This window comes from Ambystoma mexicanum, chromosome 10, assembly GCF_040938575.1.
Source record: "Ambystoma mexicanum isolate Mex_15411 chromosome 10, UKY_AmexF1_1, whole genome shotgun sequence".
NCBI lineage: Eukaryota > Metazoa > Chordata > Amphibia > Caudata > Ambystomatidae > Ambystoma > Ambystoma mexicanum.
Window position 1 is genome coordinate 1,313,022,044 of NC_090932.1, and position 24,412 is coordinate 1,313,046,455.

At 50.8% G+C, this 24,412-nt stretch overlaps 1 protein-coding gene across 2 annotated transcripts in view; it reads left to right on the forward strand.

Annotated features, from left to right (window-relative positions):
- MORC2 (MORC family CW-type zinc finger 2) overlaps positions 1-24,412 on the forward strand; it is a 959,542-nt gene that overhangs the window by 720,261 nt on the left and 214,869 nt on the right. For both annotated transcript variants that reach the window (XM_069619348.1, XM_069619349.1), the window contains exons 21-23: positions 4,861-5,022; positions 20,426-20,480; positions 20,930-21,071. In XM_069619348.1, coding sequence (XP_069475449.1) covers positions 4,861-5,022; positions 20,426-20,480; positions 20,930-21,071 — 359 coding nt within the window. The remainder of the gene's footprint in view (positions 1-4,860; positions 5,023-20,425; positions 20,481-20,929; positions 21,072-24,412) is intronic.

The window sequence follows — 24,412 nt, forward strand, 5'->3', positions numbered from 1 at the left end:
CCAAGGTGAGGGCTCATCACATTGTACAGATGGTGGACAAATTTCAACATGCCCAGAGTCTTCCAGCTTTCGTATTCTTAAGGTTGCTCGGCCTCATGGTATCCTGTATTTTTCTGGTGCCTGAGGCCATACTGCAGATGAGATCCTTGCAATGGGTTCTCAAGATGCAGTGGTCCCAATTCTCAGGCCAGCTGTCGGATCCTGTTCAGGTTCCACTCTGGGTCTCGCAGGATCTTCTGTGGTGGGCCAGCAAAGGGAATCTGATGAAGGGGGAGCCATTTTGGCAACCTTGGCCGGAGGTGACGGTGGTGACGGACGATTCCCTCACAGGATGGGGAGCTCATGCCGACGATCTGACCGCCAGCGGTCGTTGGTCTCCGTCAGAGTCCAAACTCCACATCAACCTGTTGGAGCGGAAAGCCATCAGGCTGGCCCTGAAGGCTTTTCTGCCGTCTGTAAGGGGGAAGAGAGCCCTGATCATGACGGACAACACAGTGGCCATGCATTACCTCCACAAAAAAAGGGGAGTAGGGTCACTCCCGTTGTGCAGAGAGGCAATACAGCTCTGGTTCTGGGCAATCCAGCAAGGAATTTCACTCTCAGCAGTTCATCTGGCCGGAGAGGAGAAAGCGGCGGTGGACACTCTGAGCAGGCAGAGCACGATCTCTCATGAGTGGGAGTTGGCTCAAGAAGTCCTTATGGAGATCTTCGCCCTTTGGGGAACCCCACAAGTGGATTGTTCACGACTAGTGCCAACCGGAAGTGCGCAAGATTCTACTCTAGGGATTTTCCTCTGAGAGGAGCCTTAGGGGACACATTTGTCGTGGATTGGTCATTCCCACTTCTGTACGCATTTCCTCCGGTCCCCGTCATTCCTCAGGTGCTAAGGAGGTTGCGGAGGTTCGGATCCCACATGATCTTCATTGCTCCAGATTGGGCCAGGAGAGCATGGTACCCGGACCTTCTAGAGCTGTCGGCTGTCCTCCACGCCGTCCTCCCTACCGAGAGGAGCTTCTCACGCGCGAGGACGTAGCAGGGCAGGGCAGGGCAGGGCAGGGCAGGGCAGGGCAGGGCAGGGCAGGGCAGGGCAGGGCAGGGCAGGGCAGGGCAGGGCAGGGCAGGGCAGGGCAGCTCCATCCAGATGTCAAGACTCTCAACCTTCATATAGGATAGGGTTGTACTGAGGGTACGTCCATCCTTTCTACCTAAGGTAAGAAAGGATTTAAGCCAGAAAGTGGTACTTCCTGGTTTATATCCTCCTCCTCCTCCTAGTAAGGAAGAGGAGCGGCTCCATAGGTTGGACCCTAGGAGAGCTCTGATCTTTTATATTTCTAGGATGTCCAGGGTCAGAGTGGGCGACCAACTCTTTTTGTTGGGTACGCTGGACACCGATTGGGCCATGCTGTTCCCAAACCAACCTGGTCCAGGTGGATTATCCTCAACATTACTGAATGTTACAGATTGGTGGGCAAGGACCCTCCGGAGGGTTTGTGGGATTGCTCCACTAGGGGAGTGGCTACTTCCACTGCCTTGCAGCGAGGAGTTCCTATTAGGAATATTTGTGACGCAGCTACATGGGCTTCTTTTCACACCTTAACATTACTCCCTGGATACGCTCCATGGTCAAGATATGGCCTTTGGTCCTTTATTCTGCCATCTGATTGGGTATTCTAAATTCTTCTCCCTCCATTTTCTGGTACTGCTTTGGGAGTCTGTCAAAGATGTGGAATACGTTGGAGGACACAATCCATTCGAAGAACAAGTTACTTACCAACTGGTAACGTTGTGGATTGGATGTTCCTCCAATGTATTCCACATCGCCCTCCCAGCCTGCCCCTCTGGAGAATTTCCAATGCTATTGCAGTTTACGTTCCCTCAAGGCTATGTGCAGTCAAGCAGGCATTGTGCACATGCAGGTCACACGTTATGGAGGAAAAAACAAACAGAGGCTACGGGCCTCCTATTTATAACATCCGGTGACGTCGCCCTTGACGAGGCCTTTGAGGGACATCGACCTGACACCATTGACACAGGCGCCCTCTGCCGAAAATTTTCCGAAGTAGCACAGCTGTGGACATTACTGGTCAAAGTGGTGGAATACATTGGAGGAACATCCAATCGAAAGAACGTTACCAGTTGATAAGTAACTTGTTCTTCTTGCCCAGTTTCATCTGGCAGGCATCAAAAACACAGTAGCGGATGCCCTCAGCAGGGAGCTATGCTCCTGCCACGAATGGTGATTCAACAGGGGCTGGTGTCTTTCCTCTTCAGCAAATGGGGCCACCCCCAAATTGACCTCTTCGCCGTGGCAACAAATTCCAAATGCAAGGAGTTTGCCAGCATATTTTCCCCAGCCAGGGAGCCTAGGGGACTCCTCGCTCAGATGGGAAGGTCGGTCTCTGTATGCCCCCTGCCCCCATTCCACTTCTACTGTGTGTCATAAACACACTCAAACTCTGTCACTGCAAGATGATACTCCTCACCCCAGTGTGCCCTGCCAAATCTGGTACCTGGACCTGCTCCACTTGTTGATGACTCCAGCCATCTGTCTGCCTTCTCTTCCCGACCTACTCTCCAGAGAAAGGGGGGGCCCATTCTGCATCACGACCCAGCATCATTGAACCTCAAGTCTTGCCCCCTGCAGCCCTAGAGCTTGGCCACTATGATCTTCCTATGGAATTTAAATCGGTTCTTGGCAAGGCCAGGGCATCATCTACACTATTGTGCTGCGGGAATAAGTGGAAACCATTCATGGTGTGGTACAGGTCCAAGAAAATCATGCCGCCTCATGTCACAGCCCCACAGCTACTGCCGTACCTACTGTCGCTAGCCAAGGCTGGACTGGCCCTCTCCTCCATCAAGGTGCATCTGGCAGCTATATCATCAGACACCCGTTCGCCGGGAAGACCATCCTTGTGGTCCCACAGGCATGTCCAATAATTCATGAAGGGCCTCTTCAGATCCTTCCCTCCAGTGAAGGCCCCTGTCCCAGTGTGATAGCTCAATGTCGTCCTCACCAGGCTCATTGGACCACCTTTCGAGCCATTGCATCAAGCCACCCTGAGGTTTTTTTCTTGGAAACGGCTGGTAGCTATCACCTCGGCCAGGAGGGGCGGGGATATTCAAGCCCTCTCCTGCGAACGTCCATACCTGTTGTTTCATGCTGCAAGGGTAGTACCTCGGACCCACCCTTCATTTATGACTAAGGTTCCGTCTGCATTCCACCGTAACAAACCCTTGGTGCTTCCAGTCTTCTTCCTAAATCCTGCTTCAGCTGCTGAATGGTCACTGCTTTTGCTGTACGTCGCTCGGGCCTTGAAGTTCTATATGGCTTGCATAATGGATTTTCGGAAGACTTCTCAACCTTTTGTGAACTTTGGGCCTGTGAATCAGGGAAATGCCCTGTCAAAGGCTTCCATATCCAGGTGGCTCTTTGGCTGCATCATGCACTGTCATTGTCTGCCCAACAGACTACTCCCAGACCGGCCTAGAGCTCATTCCACCAGAGCCATCGCTGCAAGAGCCTGGAGTTCCCCTGCTGGACATCTGCAGGGCTGCTACGTGGAGGTCTATGCACACCTTCACGAGGTTCTACTGTGTCAACCGGGATTCCAGGGAGGAGTCCAGGGTAGGCCAAGCTGTGCTACGCAGCCTGTTTGCTTGAGGTGAGTCGGTTCCAGGGTTAAGTGTTGTTACTTCGGTTCCGTGTTCATGAGCATGTGAATCCATGCCAGTCCCCATGCTGGAGAAGGAACAAGTTACTTACCTGCAACTGTTGGTCTCTAGCATGTGTCTGGCATGGATTCACATTAGAAGCCCCCCCCCCCCCCCCCCCCCCCCCCCCCCCCCCCCCCCCCCGATAGCCATATGGGCTAGTACAGGGCAGCACGCTGATATGAGTTGCACCGACAGGGGAACTTCAGTAGACGTCTATCTGGACGTAAAAAGAAAGTCTGAAGTCGGAAAAAGCTAGCAGAAATGTAGGGGACTCTTAAAGCTAGCCAAGAAAACCCTAAATATAGAATTCTGTTCAAACACATTACTTAAAGATGACTTTCAACCTAACATGTTTCCCAAACATGGGGTTCTTTTTGGGGCACACCTCGCGGATAGCCTTAAGGGCTTTCATGGGCCATATCGCACAGTGTCGCACAGGTTTGGTGTACCAGTTTAGGCACTAAAAACGATCAGAGGGGTTCCACCAGTGCTACAGCTTAAGACTTTGTTCACAATAGATATTGCTTAACCTTTTTGCTTCGATCCACCAGACCTATTCTGTTATCTTCTCCCCAGTAAATGATTTGTGTACTCTGTTCCAACAAATTAGGGAGGGGGAGAGCTTCCAGACATAAGCCATAGAGAATTACCTTGATGCTGATTGAGTAACTGTTTCTGCATTGCTCTCTCTCCTTCACAACTCCCAACCAGCTATCCCGTCGAACATATTGCAGTAATTACTGCCTGGAGTAAACACCTGAGAACTAGCGGTTGGTCTCTTGGGTTTGGTTATAGTGGGGAGTGTGGTACCCTTTCACGTGATGGGGGGAGGGGGGTTTATGCACTGCTGTTGCAAATTCGGCATTCTGTATTGTGCTGCTTCGTTAGGGCAGTTCTCTGGCCTTGCCTATAGCAGGAGCAGACTTCCCAACACGTTTTTAAGGAGGGAGAGCTACAGACCTGCAGTAATTGAATCAACATGAAGGTTATTTGTATTTACTGCCTAGTTCTGCCGCAGTTTGTGTTGTTCCTCAGTCACTTGCAAACTTTCTCTTTTAGGTTACAATAGTCTGGAAAGCATTACTTCCAGAGCTTGTGCTTCAAGCACAATTAATAACCCCCATTCTCCCCTTCTCCCTTAAGGTACCCATTGCAAAGAAGAGGAATTCTAACTTGATCGAAAGAAATGAGGAGGTGATAGAGTTCCAGGCAATACCAGGCCCTCAGGAGAAAGCCAAGCGTGTCAAGTTAGTGGACGTGGACGTGAAACAAGAAAAGGGAGAGTCCAACGAGGTTGTGGTTGAGGTAAGTAGTTGATACTTTTTCTCACTGAATGTTGGGGATAGGAAGACGCTTGCCATCCGATTAAGGAAAACACCTTTGGGGCAGATTTGGGAAAGCCCTGTTGGGTAGGGATTCTAGTTGGTTTCTTGGGCTATTTACAACTGGGAAAGGCCGGCAATATTACTAGAACGAGACTTGGAGAACATACGTCTTTTCAATGGCGATTTGAGTGGACTACCCCTGAAGAGTTATGCATTTCGAGGGGATTGGGTCCTCCGAGGTATTCCATATCTGACAGGTAATGTCCACAGCTGTGCTGCTTCGGAAAATGTTCTGCGTCTGCGTCCTGCCTCGATGACTTTGATGCGCCGTCTCCGAGGACCTCCTCTGACGGCCGACGTCACCCGATTTGATAAGTAGGATGCACGACGCCTGTAGCCTGAGTTCCGTTTTTTCTGCGAAAGTGTTCGCTTTGTGAATCTCGGTACGCCTCGACTCTTTGGAGTTTGTTGTGTTCTCGGTTCTTTGAACCTGTTCGGGTTTTGTGAAAAAAGCCTGTTCGTGACGATATCTACCTCGTCTTCCACCCCACGTCCGGGCTTCAAGAAATGCGGGGACTGTGGGTCCAAGTTGTCGGTCACAGACTCGCACGATGCCTGCCTCTGGTGCCTCGGGGAGGCCCACGATACGGACGACTGTGTCGACTGCCAGTCGCTCATGACCAAGGCCTTGCGGGAGCGCAAGAAGAAGTTGTCGGTAGGTCGGGTGTCTAAGCCCCGGAAGTCGAGGTCTACGGGGCTTTTGACGGATGAATGGAGAGGCGACTCTCCGCGTCATCGTCAGAAGTCCAGTCGGTCTCCTTCCAGGAGTCGGTCTCGCCACTCCTCTGCCTCTTTGAGGCATTCCCAGAAGCGCCAGCATCGGTCGCCTTCCCCGTCCTCTTCCGCTTATCCCACCATGCAAGCGACACCGGAGGAATGGGCTTCCTTCGGGAAGAAAATGTAGGCGATTCTCGAATCGCAGGGCACCGGTCCGTCCGCGCCTCTGAGTGGGGTCGGTCGGCACTGGTCGAGAGACACCGCCCAGACGCCTTCGGGCTCGAGTGGTCGGCACGGCTCGCGGGAGATGTCCCGCTCGGACAAGGGTAGCCGTTCTCGCCATGCCCGTTCCAGATCCCGGTCCTCGACGCGCTCGAGACCGTGTGATCCTGTGCCGTCTTTGAAGAAGACGTCGATGCCTGTGGCACATCCTCGACGCCTTTCAAGGCGGTGGTGTCGGAGGGGCCCTGTGGTACAGGGTTAGCCCCTAGAAAGGCTCTGGCTAAGGTCAGGCATAGCTTTGGTCCCCAGGTGTCTTCCTCTCACCGCCTGGAGTACATTTCAGAGGGTGATGAAGGCTCTGATGAAGGCTTGGTTCCGGTTACGGTGCCAGATGAGCTTCTCTCGGGCCATAGCCAGTTTGATGACCTGAGGCAGTCACTGCATGATGCCAGTGGACTGGACACCTCTCCGGAGGTGGAGTTTTGTAGGCCGGAGCCTGGCACTCATGCCGATTCTTCGTACCGGCGCCTCATGTCTCGGGTCACTGAGTACTTGGGATGGTCGGCTCCCCCAGGGCAGTTTGTTCAGGATGATCTCACGGACATCCTTGATCTTGGTCCCCCCACTGACCCGGTACTGCCGTTTCATATGGCTCTGCAGAGAAGGGTGACGGCGGCTTGGACTGCTCCGGAGAGTCTCCTGGCAGTGGGCAGGTCACGAAAATACCGTCCAGCCAGTAGCGACCCCTGCTACTTGTTCAGGCACCCCACTCCGGAGTGTTTGGTGGTGCAGGCGGTTACGTCCCCGGCAAAGCAGGCATCGTATCCTACCATCCCTCTGGATAGGGACGCCAAACGTTTGACGGCTGGGCGAAGAATGTGTTTTCTTCAGGGTGTATGGCGCTTCAGGCGGCCAACTCCGTATGTGCCTTGTCTTGTTTCACACACACTCTGTGGAACTGTGTTGCATTAGCGGCTGAACATATTCCCAAAGGGGACGAACGGGATGGTTTCCTTGCTATGGTTCAGGATGCCATGTGTGAGGCCGTTCAGTCGAGTTTGGACATGGCAGATTGTGTCAGCCGGTCCATGGCGGCGAGCACCGTAATACGCAGGTTTGCGTGGTTGCGGAAGTCTGGGTCGCTCCTGATGTGCAGTTCCGGCTCCTCAACATGCCTTTTGACGGTGAACATCTTTTTGGCAGCAAGGCTGACGAGAGCCTTGAGAGGTTGCAGACCTCCAAAGCTGCAGCAAAGTCATTGGGCGCTGCAGTTCGACAACCTCCGCCTTTTCGTCCTAGGGGACAACAATGGAGGGGAGGTTCCTTTCGCCATTACTCGTCTTTCAGTAAAGCGAGAGGAGCTGTCAGTCAAAGAGGCCACCGTAAGAGTGCCAGAGGTGGAAAACGGGGTGCTCGAGGTGCCAAGGCCGCTCGGGCAGTTGCCTCTTTGCCCTCAGGCAACGCTGCAGCCGCTACCACTCAGTCATGAGGCCAGGTCCCATGGTTCGCCGGTTGGGGGGGGAAGGCTGGCGCAGCATCTTGTAGAGTGGCGTGCCATTACTTCAGATGTGTGGGTTCTGGAGATCATAACCCACGGCTACTGTCTTCCTTTTCGGCAGAGGCCTCAGGACAATCCACCTGGGAACCTCTTTGAAGAGTCCGGATCCGCTCCTTGCGCAGGAAATTCAAGCCCTGCTGGAGAAAGGCACCATAGAACAGGTGCCTGTAGCGGAGAGGAACAAGGGATGGTATTCCCCTTATTTTTTGATTTCGAAGAAAGTCGGGGGAGTGAGACCCATCCTGGACTTGCGCGGTTTGAACAAACTCCTCCGGAAGGATCAGTTCAAGATGGTTACTCTCTCTCAAGTCCTCCAGGCCCTTCAACTTCAGGACTGGTTGGTGTCTCTCGACCTCAAGGACTCTTACTTCCATGTGCCGATCCATCCCAAGCACAAGAAGTACCTGAGGTTTGCGGTTGGCGACTCGCACTTTCAGTTACGGGTCCTGCCGTTCGGATTGACCTCCGCCCCGAGGGTTTTCACCAAGCACATGGTGGTGGTGGCAGCGCATCTCAGGAAAGGGGGATTCACGTCTACCCCTACCTGGACGATTGGTTGATCAGGGGGAGCTCTCCCGAGCAAGTCCTGGATCATCTGTCCGTCACCTGCCACTCCCTTCACAAGCTGGGCTTCTCCCTCAATTTAAAGAAGTCCCATTTGACGCCAACACAGCGGCTCCAGTACATCGGAGCAGTGCTCGACACATCCCTGGGGCAGTGTTTTCCTCCCCAGGTGAGGGCTCTTCACATTCAGCAGATGGTGCACAAGTTTCAACTTGCCCAGACTCTCCCAGCGTCCGAGTTCTTGAGACTGCTCGGCCTCATGGCATCCTGCATTCTTCTGGTGCCAGAGGCTTGTCTGCGGATGAGATCTTTGCAGTGGGCACTCAAGCTCCAGTGGACTCAGTCCTCCGGCAGGATGTTGGACCCTGTTCAGTTGCCGCCCTCGGTCGCCCAGGACCTTCTATGGTGGGCTGTCGAAGGCAATCTGATGAAGGGGGCCCCATTTTGGCTGCCCTGGCCGGAGGTGACGATCGTGACGGATGCATCCCTCATGGGATGGGGAGCTCATGCCAACGAGTTGACAGTCAGCGGTCGTTAGTCTCCGTCGGAGTCCAGACTTCATATCAATCTGTTGGAACGGAGGGCCGTCAGGCTTGCCCTGAAGGCTTTTCTGCTGACTGTGCGAGGAAAGAGTGTCCTGGTTCTAACGGACAACACGGTGGCCATGCACTAACTCAACAAAAAGGGGGGGGGGGCAGGGTCACTTCCTCTGTGCAGGGAGGCGATCCAGCTCGAGTTCTGGGCCATCCAGCAGGAAGTTTCGATCTCGGCTGTTCATCTGGCCGGAGATGACAACGAGACGGCGGACGCTCTGAGCAGGCAGAGCACGATCTCTCACGAGTGGGAGCTGGCTCAGGAGATTCTCCTGGAGATCTTCGCCCTTTGGGGGGACCCCTCAAGTGGATCTCTTCGGCTCCAGTGTCAACCGGAAGTGCGAGAGGTTCTGCTCGCGGGAATTTCCTCCAAAAGGAGCCTTGGGAGACGCGTTTGTGGTGGAGTGGTCATTCCCGCTGCTGTACCCGTTTCCTCCAGTCCCTGTCATCCCGCAAGTACTGCGGAGGTTACGGAGGTTCGGTTCCCGGATGATCCTCATTGCTCCGGCATGGGCCCGGAGGACGTGGTACCCGAACCTTCTCGACTTGTCCATCTGCCCCTCAACGTCGTCTTCCCTACCGAGACGATCTGCTCTCACGGGAGGGGGGTCAGGTTCTCTATCCAGAGGTCAGATCCCTCACCCTTCACGCTTGGCTTCTGAAAGGTTGAGGTATAAGGATTGGGACCTCCCTGAAGACGTGATGGAGGTGTTGCTCTCGGCCGGCAACAAAGTCTCTGTACCGTTGCCGTAAATTCTGCGACTGGTGCAGAGTTCAGAATGTGGATCCTTTTGAATGTGACATTCCCATGACTGTCTTTTTTGCTTTCTTTGGCCAACAGGGGCTTGCAAGTGGGTACCATTAAAGGTTACCTGGCGGCGCTGCCCATATTTATGCGCTCATCTGAAGAATGTTCCTATTTTAAGATTCCTTTAATTTCTCAGTTTTTGAAAGGGTTCATTAATGTGTTGCCTCCGTCACCTTTTCTGGTGCCCGGTTGGGATTTGAACCTTGTTCTTAAGTTTCTTATGGGTGCTCCGTTTGAGCCTTTGCATTCTTGCCCTTTGAGACTGTTAACTCTTAAAACTGTGTGTTTGGTTGCGGTTACTTCCGCTCACAGAGTGAGTTACAGGCACTTTCAGTTAAGCCACCCTTCACTGTGTTTCATAAGGACAGGGTTGTCCTTGGAGTTCGTCCTTCCTTTCTTCCGAAGGTGGTTTCGGAATTTCATTTGCGCCAGAAGGTTGTTCTTCCGGCGTTCTATCCTCCACATCCTGGTAAGGAAGAGGAGAGGCTCCATGGGCTTGATCCTAGGAGAACGTTGAGCTTTTATATTTCGCGCATGTCCCAGGTCAGAGTGGACGATCAACTTTTCATTGGTTACGCTGGAAAGCGTTTGGGACAAGCTGTGACGAAACAGACTTTGTCTCGTTGGATTATTTTAGCTATCTCCGAGTGTTACCGCGTGGCGGGCAAGGACCCTCCGCCTGGCTTGCGGGCCCATTCTACCAGGGGAGTGGCTGCGTCTACTGCCCTGCAGAGGGGTGTTCTTATTCGTCACATCTGTGATGCAGCCACCTGGGCTTCGGTACATACTTTTGTACGTCACTACTCCCTCGATTCCATCCGAGGGCAGGATCTGGCCTTTGGCAAGGCAGTCCTTTATTCCGCAATTTGATTGGGCATGCTAAATTTGTGTTCTAAATTCTTTTCCCACCTCCTTGCTTGGTACTGCTTTGGGAGTCTGTCATAGATCTGGAATACGTCGGAGGACCCAATCCCCTCGAAGAACAAGTTACTCTCTTACCTGGTAACGTTCTTTCGATGGGATGGTCCGACGAAGTATTCCATATCGCTCGCTCCCTCCCTACCTTCCCCGCTGCAGAATTTCTTATGCGATTGCAGCTTGCTATCCGCAAGGCCTTGTGTGTCTGACTGGCAGAAAACTGGTGTTCCATGTTCTGGGGGAAAAAACTACAACTGAGTCTACGGGCGTCGTGCGTCCTACTTATCACATCGGGTGATGTCGGCCGTCGGAGGAGGTCCTCGGGGACGGCGCATCAACGCAGGACGCAGACGCTGGAAATTTTCCAAAGCAGCACAGCTGTGGACATTACCTGTCATAGATATGGAATACGTCGTCGGACCATCCCATCGAAAGAACGTTACCAGGTAAGAGAGTAACTTGTTCTTTTGAGGGAAGCTTTTGCAGAACATTGGTCATGGATGGAAGTTTGGTGGAAATTAAAGTACCTTTCCTCCATACTTATGGGACATTCCTCCGTCCTGTGGGACGGGACCGGAGCACTTTGTAAAAGCATCAAAAATGTTTAGTCCTTCCTCTCTTTCTACGCGGGGTACTGCACGCGGCCGTAACCCCACCCATCTTAGCTCTGCATCGCCCATCAGTCCTTTTCTTTGCTCATTCGGGACTGGATGCATCTGCGGAAGAATTGCTTCCTTTTTCCTCCTCTCTGGCTCTCGCTAGCGATCGCTTAGTAGTCTGTCGTTTAAGCTAGACTTTCCAAATTGTTCCTCGTGTCAGCGGCGCTTCGCGAGGGCGGATCCCCAGCCTCTTTGTTTAGAGTGCTTGGGTCCCGATCACCATGGGGACTCCTGTTTCTATTGCGATTCCCTTTCTGTCCGGGCATTTCAACGTCGGTTAGAGCAGTGGGAGGAGGTGTTTCAGCGCACTCCTCCTTCGCATTTTGAATCCTTCATCGACGAAAAGAGGAAACTCCCGATAAGTACTTTACTTTTTAGAACACCCCGGCCACTCCTTCCCAGGGTCTTCCCGGTCCGGGAGGAGCGTCGACCGCTCTGTCACCGGGGCTTGCCCTGAGGTGCCTTCTGGGCCTAAAAAGTGTACCAGAGTTTTCTCTGAGGGTCTCCGTAAGGGGTCTGTGGGCACCGGAGTACACTCCTAGGCCTCCTTGTCGGCTTCCCTCAAAAGTACCGGGGTGCGCCCCGAGGCCTCGGCTGGGCTTGGTAATACCGAACGTATGTTTGAGGCCCGCTGTGAAAAGGCTTCTACCGGACTTGGGTCCGAGGTCTCTCGTACAGAGGCTAAGTCAACCAACAGTTCTGAGAGGCCTTAGAAGGCCTTATCGGTGAAAGGTGTTTCTCACTGTTCCCGCTCTTGTGGCGACGCCAGAACCGTTGAGGGGGCAATGAGTTTGTTTTCAAACCGAGGTTCCTCCTTTACCGGCAGTGCCAAGGTCCTTCCTGTGAAGGCTAGTTTGGCTATTGGTATGTCGCAGAAACATCCCAGGCCGCATAGTACCGGCTTGGCCGAGGTTCTTTGTGTAAAGGCTAAAATGAAGACCCACTGATCCACCGGTGGGGACTCCTGCCTCACTTCCACACGTGCCGCAATTCCCCTCAGGTAACGGAAAAATGGCAGCTGTTCCCGCCACGACCACGTCGGCCATTTTGGGTGCTTCCCCTACAGCTACGCCATCGGCCTCAGGTGTAGAGATTGGTTCTGTGGGTGAACATAAGGTTCCTTGTGCGCATCCGTTTCATCCAGTTGACGACTGGAACGCTCGGATGCCCCTTCCGCACAACATCTCTCTGCCTGTGGGTTCAGCACCCTTGATATATGTGGACACCTCTTGGGCTGGGCTTGCTTGGCAACCCTCCCCTCTGCGTCCTGGAATTATCCCTCTCATGAGGGTATACATGCATTTCGTCGAATGATTTTACATTGTGGGACTTCATCGCCAAAAACTTTTTTTTTAAAACTTTTTTTATGTGGGGGGTGTTTGGTGCAGTTTGGGGTATGATTATTTAAGTAAGGGGCCGTTTGGGGGCGCAAAGCCCCCCCATAAATAAGAGTTTTTTTGTAAAACCATTCGGCGATATAACGTAGAAACCTCATGAGAGGCCTTCTCCGGCAGCTCCAAAGTTTTCTCCAGAGGACGCTATTTTCGGCAAATTTCAGGTACTCATGCGTACTGACCCCATGAGAGAGTATTTCAAGGGTCTTTTCAGGGAGATATGCCCACCTGCGCCTTCGGCTCCACCTGTGCCTCCGGTGGTTCCGCCGGCGGCGCATTTGCCTACAGTACCTCCCCCTACCCTTCCGCCCTTGCCTCCGTTGTCCCCGGTGGACAAGGCAGTGCCCGATGTGGTTCAGCAGGACCCTGACCTGTCGGATGATGCGCAGGGAGATCAGGACAGCGAAGACCAGCCCCGCTCTATTAGAGCCTTTCACGACCGGGTGCTGGACATGTCTATTGGATGTTCCAGTGCCTGAGGCACCCGCTCCGCAGCATACCGGCCTGTTCTTGCAGAAGGACGTTTTGGCCGAGGTCCGTAGAGTCTGGGAGAAGCCACACTCTGGACTTTTCATCAATAAAAAAATTGACGCACGCTACAGGCTGCGTTCTTTGGAAGAGGTCGCCCTAGCATCTTGTCCGCCCCCCTCCTCCACGGTGGTGGCTGCGGCCACTTTACAGTCCAGGCCTGCAGCATCCTCTTCTACAACGGCTACTCGGATCCTGGGGAAAGAGGACAAGCTCCTCGACTGCCTTGGGAGGAAGATTTTTGCTAACTCGGCCATGCAGCTGCGGCAGGCCAAGGCAGAACTGGTGTTAGCGGGGGCGAATATGAAGATGTGGAAAGGTCTGTCGGAGTTCGAGGAGTTAATTCCGGTCGAAAAGCTGGATGACTTTAAGGCGGGATTGTCGGATGCCAGGGTCTTGGCCCAGGATCATCTGGAGGCCGCGGCTCATCACGTGGACACTTCGGCTCAAGACCTTATGCTTGGAGTGGATACCTCTCGGCAGGCTTGGTTGCACGCCACCAAGTTCTCAAAGGAGGTGCAGGACAAAGTGTTGGACCTGCCGTTTGCTGGTAAGGAGCTTTTTCATTCCTCAACGGATGTGGAGCTGACCAAAACGAAGAGCAGCACCCAGACAGCCAAGTCCTTGTCCGTACTGGTTAAAACTCTTTTAGGACCCAGAGACCGTTGTCGCAAAGCCGGCCCTCCTCTGATTTCCAGGGGTTTCTAAATCGAAATGCCGCAGAGTGGATACCCCATTCGTGAAATTCCCATCGGAGGCAGCAACGGACTTGGTTTTTCTCCCGCTCCTCAGCCTCCTCCTCAGGTTCAGGTGGTAACACCACCGAAACACCTGCCAAATGAGGGTTCTCCGCGCTCGCCCGAGACCCCGGTGGGAGGGCACATTGCGTCTCATTGGGAGGTGTTAGGCAGAAACCGGTGCAGTTCCCTTAGGGACCATTGCAAAAGATTCAGGACTACAGGTGGTTGGCAGTAAACTCAATTGGTAGCAGTCTGTACCACCCAGATTTACCTGGTAGCTGTGGCTGAGCAGTCGGACTTCTCTCAAGATGAGTTAGGCAGTATGCAGAGTATACACAATAGGTACAGAGACACAGCACAAGCAAACACTGACTAGAGCTTTGCTGTAAAAGTATTTCATTATTTATTTAAAGACACACTTGTAAATTACACTAGCACAAAAAGAGGTAAGTAAATTCAATACACAGTCACTATTACTAAATGTACATCCCTTATTCCTTATTAGACAAGTCTTAGTTAACACCACTTATTTCCAGACAGAGGTGAGCGCTTAACTACAGATGGCACTCCAATAAGTTAAGAAAAAGGGAGGGAAAAGGCAGAAATTAGGAACAGCACACAACACAATACTTTAGAAGCACCCAGCAAGGCAGGAAAGTCAAGTCTACTTGTGAGCAAAAAGTTCAGAGGCCAGGCTGCCTCTTAGAGAGAACAGAGCACCAATGCGCCCAAGATCACAGTTTAAAAGTCTTAAAGTCTTGCAGGGAGTTCAGAAAAGAATTAAGTCAGTTCAGAAAAGTTCAGTTAGCCAGCCTAGGGCCAACCTAAGTGGTAAGTGGAGACTTTAATAGTCACCCCACACAAACCGTTGTGAGGGAGGCCAGGCGAACACAGTACCTTCAAAGTGGAGAGGATCCTCCAGCGGGGGCAGTTTTTCCTGGCAGCAGGTGCAAGTCACGGTGTCGTCCAGAGGAAAAGATGGTCTCGACGTGGAGGAAAGCTGAAGGTCGTTGCACTGCCAGGGAAGAAACCAGCCGCGGAGTTCTCCGGTTCAAAGGTAAGACCCTTTTATTTGCTGTAGTGGAAAAACCGTGGTATCCTGGTTGCCGGGGTGCTTGGCACAGGCAAGGCGGCCACGAGATGATCCGGGAAGGCGAAAGGACGGGCAAACTGGTTATCCCCACCAGTCAAAGGAAGAAGACTCTCCGGGCTGGAGATCTCCTCTGTCATCGGGAGAAGTGGTGAGACGGTTCAGCAGGGCTCCACCGGTGGTGTCGTCGTTGCAGGTCGGCTCAGCTTCTCCCTCTTCGGATTCTTTAGGTCCTGTGGCGACTTCTGAAGTTCCAGTCCCCAAAGCCCTGCTTTTATGCAGCAAACCCCCATTCATTCAGCCTAGCTGTCAATCAAACTTAAGTGGTGAGCCGGGCGGCTCACCACTTGGGCCAATCACACAAGAGTGCGACTTGAGTTGCCAAGGCAACTCAGTCCAGGGTGCCTAAACCCCCTCCCTCCCCCCCTGTGGTACCCAGACAGGAGAAGCCCGCCAAAAAGTGGAACAAGGGGCCCGACTTGGGTTGGAGTCACAGAAGCGAACACAAACGCCATTTTGGAACAGAGTTTCGGCAAAAATTACCAACCGGTGATTTTATATTAATTTACTAAACCGGCGGTATGTTCAAGGCTATATTAAAAAGTGGTTAAACCGGCGGTATGTTCGAGGCTATATTAAAAAGTGGTAGCCTAGAACAATGGGAAAATCCCATAGGAAAATATTCACGGTCGAATATAAAAAGTAGTATCCACTGCCACGAGCCAAAACTTGATCAGGGGGGACGAGACATGCCCCCTCGAACAGACCACGGGGCAATCGAATTGCCCCGACCAGTACGTCCACAATATGATGGTTTGTACTGGTTTCTGTTCATAATTTGGGACTAGTAAAGCCAATGGTGACTTTACATGCCCTGGGAGACAGTAGTCAGTCCCAGGGTATGGAGTCTATGTTTGGGGGTCACCATGACGCCCCTGGGTTACTGCACGGAGGGTGCTGTGTAACCCGCATACCAAAAACACATGAAGCCCTATGGGGTAAAGGACCCCTTAGCCCATAAAACACATTCAAAGTCAAAAGAACACCTCAAATCATGTCTAAGAGTGGGAGAAAAAGAGTCTAACTCTTAGCAGGAGAGAAAAAAAAATTCCAGCAAAGCTGCTGGGGGACTCGCTAGGTTTGGGAAATTAGCCTCAACAGAGAATTCTCCCTAACAGGAGGCGTGGCAGACCATCACTGAGGACCGGTGGGTCTTGTCAGTTGCTCGGGCGGGCTTCCGCTTAACCTTACCCCCTAACCCACCCTTCAACCCTCCTTTCCAGTAGTCTGGGTCGTCCTCCCTCAAAGTCGAGGTTCAGAAGTTGCTGGACCTCAGAGCTGTGGAACCCATTCCCCTAGGGGAGAGCTTCTACTCCCGGCTGTTTACGGTGCCCAAACCCAACCAGGCTGGCCTGCGCACCATGCTAGACCTTTCCCAGTTCAATCTTTTCCTACCCCAAGGGAAATTCAAGATGATCACGCCTGGCCAAATAAGGGCCTCTTTGCAGATGGGCGATTGGCTCAGCATGCTGGACCTTCAGGATGCGTACGTGCTTATACTGATCTAGAATCCACACAGGAGATATCTGTTTCTCTGTGGGAGAGGAGCACTTCAAGTTCAGCCTTTCTTCCTTTTGGCCTCAGCTAGGCGCCGCGTGTCTTTACGAAGATGATGTCGGTGATTGCGGCCTATCTTCATCTGCAGGGTATCCATGTGTATCCTTATTTGGACGATTGGCTCTTACGTAGCCCTTGCCCGTTGAAAGCCGCGTGCAATCTTCAGCCTCTCCTCCAGCTCCTGTTCCATCTTGGGCTGTTGGTGAACTGGCGAAAATCTTCCATGACTGATTTTCCTGGGTTTTCGCTGGAACACGGTCGACTGCAGTGTTTACCTGACCGGGGACAGAATGGCGGATCTGTTCGCCACGTGTCAGATGTTTGCGCAGTCGGAGAGCATGTCGGCCTGGTGGTTCCAGAGGCTTCTGTGCCTCATGGCCTTGTGTGTTTTGACTCTCCCTCTCGCTCGTCTCAAGATTTGGCGGACTCACATGGCTCTTCGGAGTTCTTGGCATCAAGCTGTGGATCCGGACTCCAAGTTGATAATGAGTCCGGCTTCCATGAGAGTGGACCTGGAGTGGTAGTCGTCTCTCAGCAACCTGACGGTGGGTGCGGGTTTTCAGGACCCAGCGACGTTGGTAACGTCACGATGGACTCCTCCCTTCTGAGGTGGGGTGCGACGTTGGATCTTGTTCAGGTCTCGGACCTTTGGTCACCTCAGGATAAGTTCCTTCACATAAATCTGGAGCTTCTGGTGAATTTTCCTAGTGCTCAAGGCGTTCAGACCGGTCCTTGCCAACAAGGTGGTCCGTATCCGCACGGACAATGTGGTGTCAAAGTATTACGTCAACAAGCAAGGGGGCACCAAGTCTCCCCCTCTTGTGGACCTGTCCATCCAGATTTGGGAGTGGGCGGTTCTTCATGGTGTCTGGCTGGTAGCAGTACACATCCCGGGCCAGCTGAACGTCACGGCAGACGCCCTCAGTCGGCGGACAATGGTCAGCTATGAGTGGGGAACTGAAGGCAGAGATCCTCTCATGGATTTTCTTGCGTTGGGGATGCCTCCAGAAAGGGGCTGGGAGCCTCCTCTCTGGGGGATGCGCTCGAGATTCCTTGGCACAACAATAGGGCTTTCCCGCCTCTGCCTCTGATTCATCGGACGATTTGCAAGCTGAAGAACACGGAGAACTGTTCTCTTCTGCTCATAGCCCCGTGGTGGCCGGCCAGGTTCTGGTTCTCAGAACCTCAGCACCTGTCGGTGTTTGCACCGATGAGGCTACCGGTGAGTCCCGATCTGCTTCACCAGGGGGGGGGGATCAACAGCTGTGGCACCCCTCCCCACAATCGTTCAGCTTGGCGGCATGGTGCCTGAGTTCAGGTCCTTGGAACATCTCAACCTGTCTGCTGATAACATGCGCATTATTAAGGCAGCCAGGAAACCCTCAACAAGGTTGCAGTATAGAAGCAAATGGCTTAGGTTCTGTCATTGGTGCTTAGACAAACAGCTGGACCCCACGGCGGCTACGATTGACACTGTGCTGTCCTTCGTATCCCACCTAGCGCAGTCGGGCATTCACGTTCTGTCATCCAGAGCTTATCTTTCGGCGGTATCCGCCTACCTATCTACGGACCAATGTTCTTACTCTGTCTAATCCAGTGATTAAGAGAGATTTTGCGGGTTTGATGCGCCTTTAACCCCCGGTTCGCAAACCGCACCCGGCTTGGGATCTGAATGTGGTCCTTACGCCGTTATGCCATAAACCGTTTGAACCAATGGCCACGGTGGACCTCAAGCACCTTTCATGGAAGGAGTCTTTTTTGGTTGCCGTTACTTCAGCAAGGCGTGTGAGTGAGCTCCAGGCTTTGTCGGTGGAGCATCCCTTCTTGGTTTTCCACAAGGATAGGGTGGTCCTACGAACAAATCCTTCTTTCCTGTCGAAGGTGGTCTCTGATTTCCATCTGAACCAGTCAATCTCCCTGCCAGTCTTTTTTCCGAACCCTGCTTCAGAAGCGGAAAGGGTTCTGCATTGTTTGGATGCTAGAAGGGCTCTTAAGTTCTATCTGGACAGAACATCCGAATTTGGGAGCTCTTCTCAACTGTTGGTAACCTTTGGTAATCCACAAGGTAAACAGACCTCTAAGGCGACTATCTCCAGATGGATCGCTGCCTGTATTACGGAGTCTTACACTGTCCAAGGACTGCAGCCTCCGAGAGGTATTCATGCACACCAGGTTTGGGGCAAGGCAGCCGCAGTTGCCTTTCAAAAATATGTCCCCTGGGAGACAATCGCAAAGGCGGCTACTTGGGGCCGCCCCACCAGCCTTTTGTAAACATTGTCTAGACCTGAGCTCCAGATCTGATGCTCAGCTTGGTCAGGCTGTGCTGAAGAACCTTTTTCAATAACGGGTTTTCCATCCACCCATAGTTCCTGTGAGGAGTGCTTGGGAATCTCCCATAAGTATGGAGGAAAGGGGACGGGACGTAGGAGTATGACCAGGTTACTCACCGTAGTGACCACCTTACTCCTAGTCCATAGTCCCTTTTCCTCCATACACCCGCCCGCCGTCCCCTCTAATAAGATTCCTCTGTTATTGCTTAAAGATCTCTGACCTGGCGATAGAAAAGGACTGACGGGCGATGCGCGGGGCGGAGCTAAAATGGGCGGGGTTACGGCTGCGTGCAGTACCCCACATAGAATGAGAGGAAGGACTAAAAAAAATGGCACCATTTTGTATGCTTTTACAAAGTGCTCCGGTCCCGTCCCACAGGACGTAGGAATGTCCCAGAAGTATGGAGGAAAGGGGACCATGCACTAGGAGTAAGGAGGTCACTACGGTGAGTAACCTGGTTAAATGTGGCACTTATAAAGGATGTCAAGGCCCGAGACACACTGTAGAGAACTTGAATAGTTGGAAGGTTTTAGACATTCCCTTAGGAATAATGCAGGCAATAAGATCTGTATTTTATAGATTAAAAGATTGCAATGTTAAGTGGGTATGTCAGAAAGAATAAGGGTCTCAACGTGGATATAAGCAACGGCATATGTACAAACCTGTGTGTGTACTTGGGTGTTTGGCACAAAGAATATAAGCATGAGAGAAGAATGGGGATGAAATTGTTAAAAAGTTTAATATGGGCACTTTTCCGTTTGCTAAGTTTAAGCTTAAAAATTATTTAAGGTTCCCTTCGAGAGTGTGCGATGGGATCATTTGTAGACCAAGATCTAAGCTTTTGAACTGACTTATAATGGAGACAAGTAGGTGCATATGAAATGAGTGAAAAGAGCAGCCATAAGTGGATTTTGTTGCAAATGTCCAGATACCAAAACAACATAGAGAAGGTACTGATTGGACTGTTGAAATCTGCAAGACGCCCAGAGTGGTGAAGATCTAGGATATGGCGTTATATTTGGCAATTAATGATGGAGGATATAGGATGCAATTGGTTGCCAGTGTTTTTTTTTTTTTTACCAGCAGTCAAGATTCTGTTTGAACAGTTTTGAGACAAATGAATTTAACATGAAGTTTGATGAAGTTGATCTCATGACAGGTTTTGGGTGATTGGTCTGAATGTTATATTTGACCACTCGCAGGAAAAGATTTTGAAATCTGTCTGACGTCTTGATAGAGGGTGGAGATGATTTGGAGGAATGGCTTTCAAAATGGCCTTTGAGATGGCTAAAAGACAATTTTTGTAGAAGTTTTACTGATTGTGCTTGAGGCAACTGTATTACAATTGTTGTGTTTATCCTCTAAAAGTAGGGTTTTGCCCTTCAAATGTGAACAACACCCTGCCTGCTTCAAATCCTGCTCAGATCACTGCAGAAGGGTGCATTTGAAGATTTAATGAAACATTTTGAAGAATGTGGGATGTTTGTTGGCAGCAGATATATTTAAAGTAGGTGTGTTTGTGTGGCAAGTGATGTATGCATTTTGGATTAAGTGACCCATTGTCTCTTGTTTCTTTGCTTGCAGTTGAGTGACAGTAATGGAGAAGATGATCCCGGAAGTCTCAAATCTGCACAAAAAGGTTGGCCCAATAAATGGCATTTTGTGGAACGAAACGGGGCCATGGAACATGGAACTGTGATGTAATGAAGCACTTCTGACATGTATTACTAAGAAAGAGCTGGTATAAATAAGAGAAACATCGTTGGCAGAACTGAACTCTTCACAGAAAATCTGTTGATTTTCAGGATAGTTTAGGCCCAGAAAACCTAAAAGGTTATATCCATAAATAAAGAAAAATTTGTTGATGCATATTTCCACCATTAGCAGTAACAAATGGAGTTGAAAATTGAATTCATGCATTATCTCTTGCTCCCCAGTGCACTCGAATCACTGTTTGAGGACTAGTGCCTCATTAATGTTGTAATAGAATGTGTTCTGCTATTTTGAAGTGTCATTGGTGGTGAATTGTGCTATGGGTCTCGCTGCATCTGAACTTGGAGAGGTTGACCTTTTTCTTCATCTTTTTAGACAAAGGCCTAAATGTTGAGGTGCGTGTGAACAAAGAGTGGTTCACTGGACGTGTGACAGCAGTTGAGGCGAGCAGGAATGCTGTGAGGTGGAAAGTGAAGTTTGATTATGTACCAACCGACACCACTCCAAGGGACAGATGGTAAGCACATTCTGTAAATACCAATAGCATATGGCTATGTATACCTCAAGCTATTATTAACATTGTTTGTGTTGCTTTTAACAAAAATAATAATCAACTCATACTTTAATTTGCTACACCAGAACCAATGTTAGAACCTTTAAAATTTGTATCCAAACTGTTTTTCAATACTTTCTATTTGACTTACTGAACCAAACAATTCAGTTGTTTGGAAATATTATTCTTTTTGGTGCTTAGCCTCCATAAGACATCAATGGGACACCCTACATTTTGCTATTCTTTTGCGCCTTTCCTGATTTTCGGAAGTAAGTGAAGCCTTTTGCTCCACTAACTTGCCTTGCTAAATTCATCTATTTTGGGGGCACTAGTCAGTCTCTGTCAGTGCAGCAGAACTCTGTCATCCATAGTAAAATGTCTTGTTTGTTTTTGCCTGTACACGTCGCCTTCTGTGATGTGCGGGAGAGACAATTTGTGCCTCTAACGTTGTTTTTGTTAACTTTCTGGTACTTGCATGATGTGTCCAGGATGGGCTGGTGGCAGCAGAACCTTTTATGGTGATTTTCTTTTTTTATAGGGTCTTGCATTTTACCGCTTAATGCGTGTTAGAATGTATTTCTAAACTCTGGCCTGGTGGACCGATGTTTAGGAAGGCACCCTAGTTATAGTGAACAGGGGAAACTCTGAGCTGTAGCCAAACCACTCAAGGTAGCAGGATAGGTTTCATGAGAGGTTAGTGGGGACAGGGGTTCACAATGAGTTCACACAGTGAATCACTAAAAGATTACACTTGGACAGCTAAGTACAAAAATACTGTATTTTGTATTGGCCAAGAAACACACTATGAAAATGGCTTGAACGGGTAATATGTCAGAACTGCACCATGGTCGCTTTGGCGACACTGCCGCCTGCAGCTCAACAGGTTACAGAAACTCTGTGGATTAATGGTCTAGTTGTTCCGAGGTTGCCACACTATGCTCTACACTAAGGTAGAACAACTTCCTGGTTCTAATTATGGAATCTGAGCAAGGCAGACGCTGCGTCTCAACACAGGTATTCTCCCATCCCTGTATTGACGCTTCCCTTTGTTCCCGCTTGTCCATGTTGATGTCTCTTCATTCCTCCATTATTTCCTCGTCCTTTGTCCTCCGTTCCATCCCAGTGGCCGCCTTTTGTCACTCCTATTCTGATCGGCATACACCATGTCATGAACCTGCAGAGAGATTCCAGAATTCCGACCTAGAATCTCCTCCCATGTGGCAACAGGAAGGCAGACGCTACCTGATCCTAACCCTGGGAGTGGTATCCGGTGGGGGCATCACATGGGAGGAGAAGACTGTCAAGGGAATGTGGTCACTTCGTCTTCTGAGAATGAAGGTTCATTAATGCCTAAATATTTAGTGGCATATTGTCACTGTAGGACCTCCACTCCCAGACTTACCCTAGGCACCAAGTATAAAAACTTTCTTTATAGACATGAAGATTATATATATCAGTCGAGGAGTTAAGGTTACTGCCTTTAATAGTACTGATCTACCCAAATGTTCAAGTAATAAACCTAAAAGAGAACCTATAATTCCATTAAAATCTTCCTTTAAATATGTCGCATACAACCCCTAAACAATGTGGATTAAAACAGACATTAAAGAAACTAAGAACATTGTGGACTTCAAGTCCCATAATGCTCTTAGTACTGAGACGAGGAAGAGGGGCACAGAGTCACTAAAGCATAGTGAACGGTCCAGTTCTAATGACCCACACCAGAGTGGGACCTTCACGTATTTAAAGTCCTGTCAGGTGCAGGGCTGTAGAAAGCCGTGGCAGCAGGAGCCTCAGAAGCAGCAAGAGAAAGTAGAAGTCGGCGGCGCCGCTTTGCCGATAGCATAATGCTGTACAGAGAGTGTGTCGGAGGTTGTAGTGCCCTGGAGATTCTGAGGACGTACAGCAGGAAGCGGTGGTGAGACCAGCTGTCCTAAAAGAGACTAGCTCTCTGTCAGACTACGCACTCTGGTGTGAGGACTTCACCAGAGCACGTGTGAGCTCCAGTGAGAGACCGTGCATGCAGCAAGAGGCTGGCTGTAGCTGTCCACCGCAAGGGAATACCCTACTAACGGCAACGTATAACAAGCAGGTCCGGAGGAGACGCCAAGAGAAACCGGTGAGTTGTCCTGAACTAGGTGTCCCTGGGGTTGTGTTTTCTGCACCTGCAGCGTGACACTGTGTTCGGATTGGTCTCCAGTAGGCCTGCATCTTTCTTCTGCGCTCAGCTCCTGCAAGAACAAGAACACCGTTGGGAACAGCCTTACCTTGCCGCGCTTCTGCCCATCCATCGCTTCTTCTGTTCTGTGGGCATATTCGGCGGTGTCATTCTCATCCCGGCACGCCGCTTCCTAAGGAAGAGGTCATAACAGGCTGAGTGACGTCCCTGTGGATACCAGGTGAGTGTTACAGAATCAGGGGTCGACGTGAGCGGGAGCTGTGCTCCTACTTTTTTAAATTACCTTTTACAGCTCCTATACTTCTATTTTAAAAAGAAACCATTCCGGAATGGTTTCGTTTTAAAAGTGTAGGAAGAAGTTGAAACTTGCACTGAACATTCCCTTAAACAGTCGGTGAAAGTGTTGGGGGGGGTGTATTGTGTGTGGGAGGGGACATGATGATGGGGTTTTTGGGGAGTGGGTGCAGGGAACATAGTTCCACTACTTCTTTTCTTACACTTCGACCACTGCCTTACATATATACCTTTCAGAATGGCAAAACACATTCAAGGTAAGTAAGAACATTTGTAACTGCTCGCGCGCAGAGGGGCAGTTGCCAAACAACTCTTTAACAAGTAAGTAACTTTTAAATACTTGTTATACTTTTCAAGGCAGAATCCTTTTCTTATCCAGTCTTTTGCATGAGTTCTCGCAGAGGCAGACGAGGGACCCTAGTGGTCTAGGAGCCAGCTGTAGGCAGAGTGAGATAGGGTTCAGTTGCAGGGAAAGACAGAGTTCCTGAGGAAGTCTCTTCAAACTAGAGTTAATTGAATGGGTCCAGGGACCTCTGTGAAGACACCCTAGGAGGATTCCATCAGTGGGCCTGGGTGAACTGTATGAGAGGACTCCCAATCAAAATAAACACCCCAAAGCTATACAAAAATCACACAGGCTTAAGGTAAGTAAATACCCCAGCCAGTACCTCAGCACAGAAGAAGAGTTTGCAGCGTGGAAGAGTTCAGGATCTTTGGCAAAGAACCTGGTCGATAAATTCCTTGTCATGATGACTGACAACAGGACGCTGGAAGGGATTTTGCAACAGAGATCAGCGGGGAAGGCTCCAGGCAAGAGTTTCTTTGCGGCTGG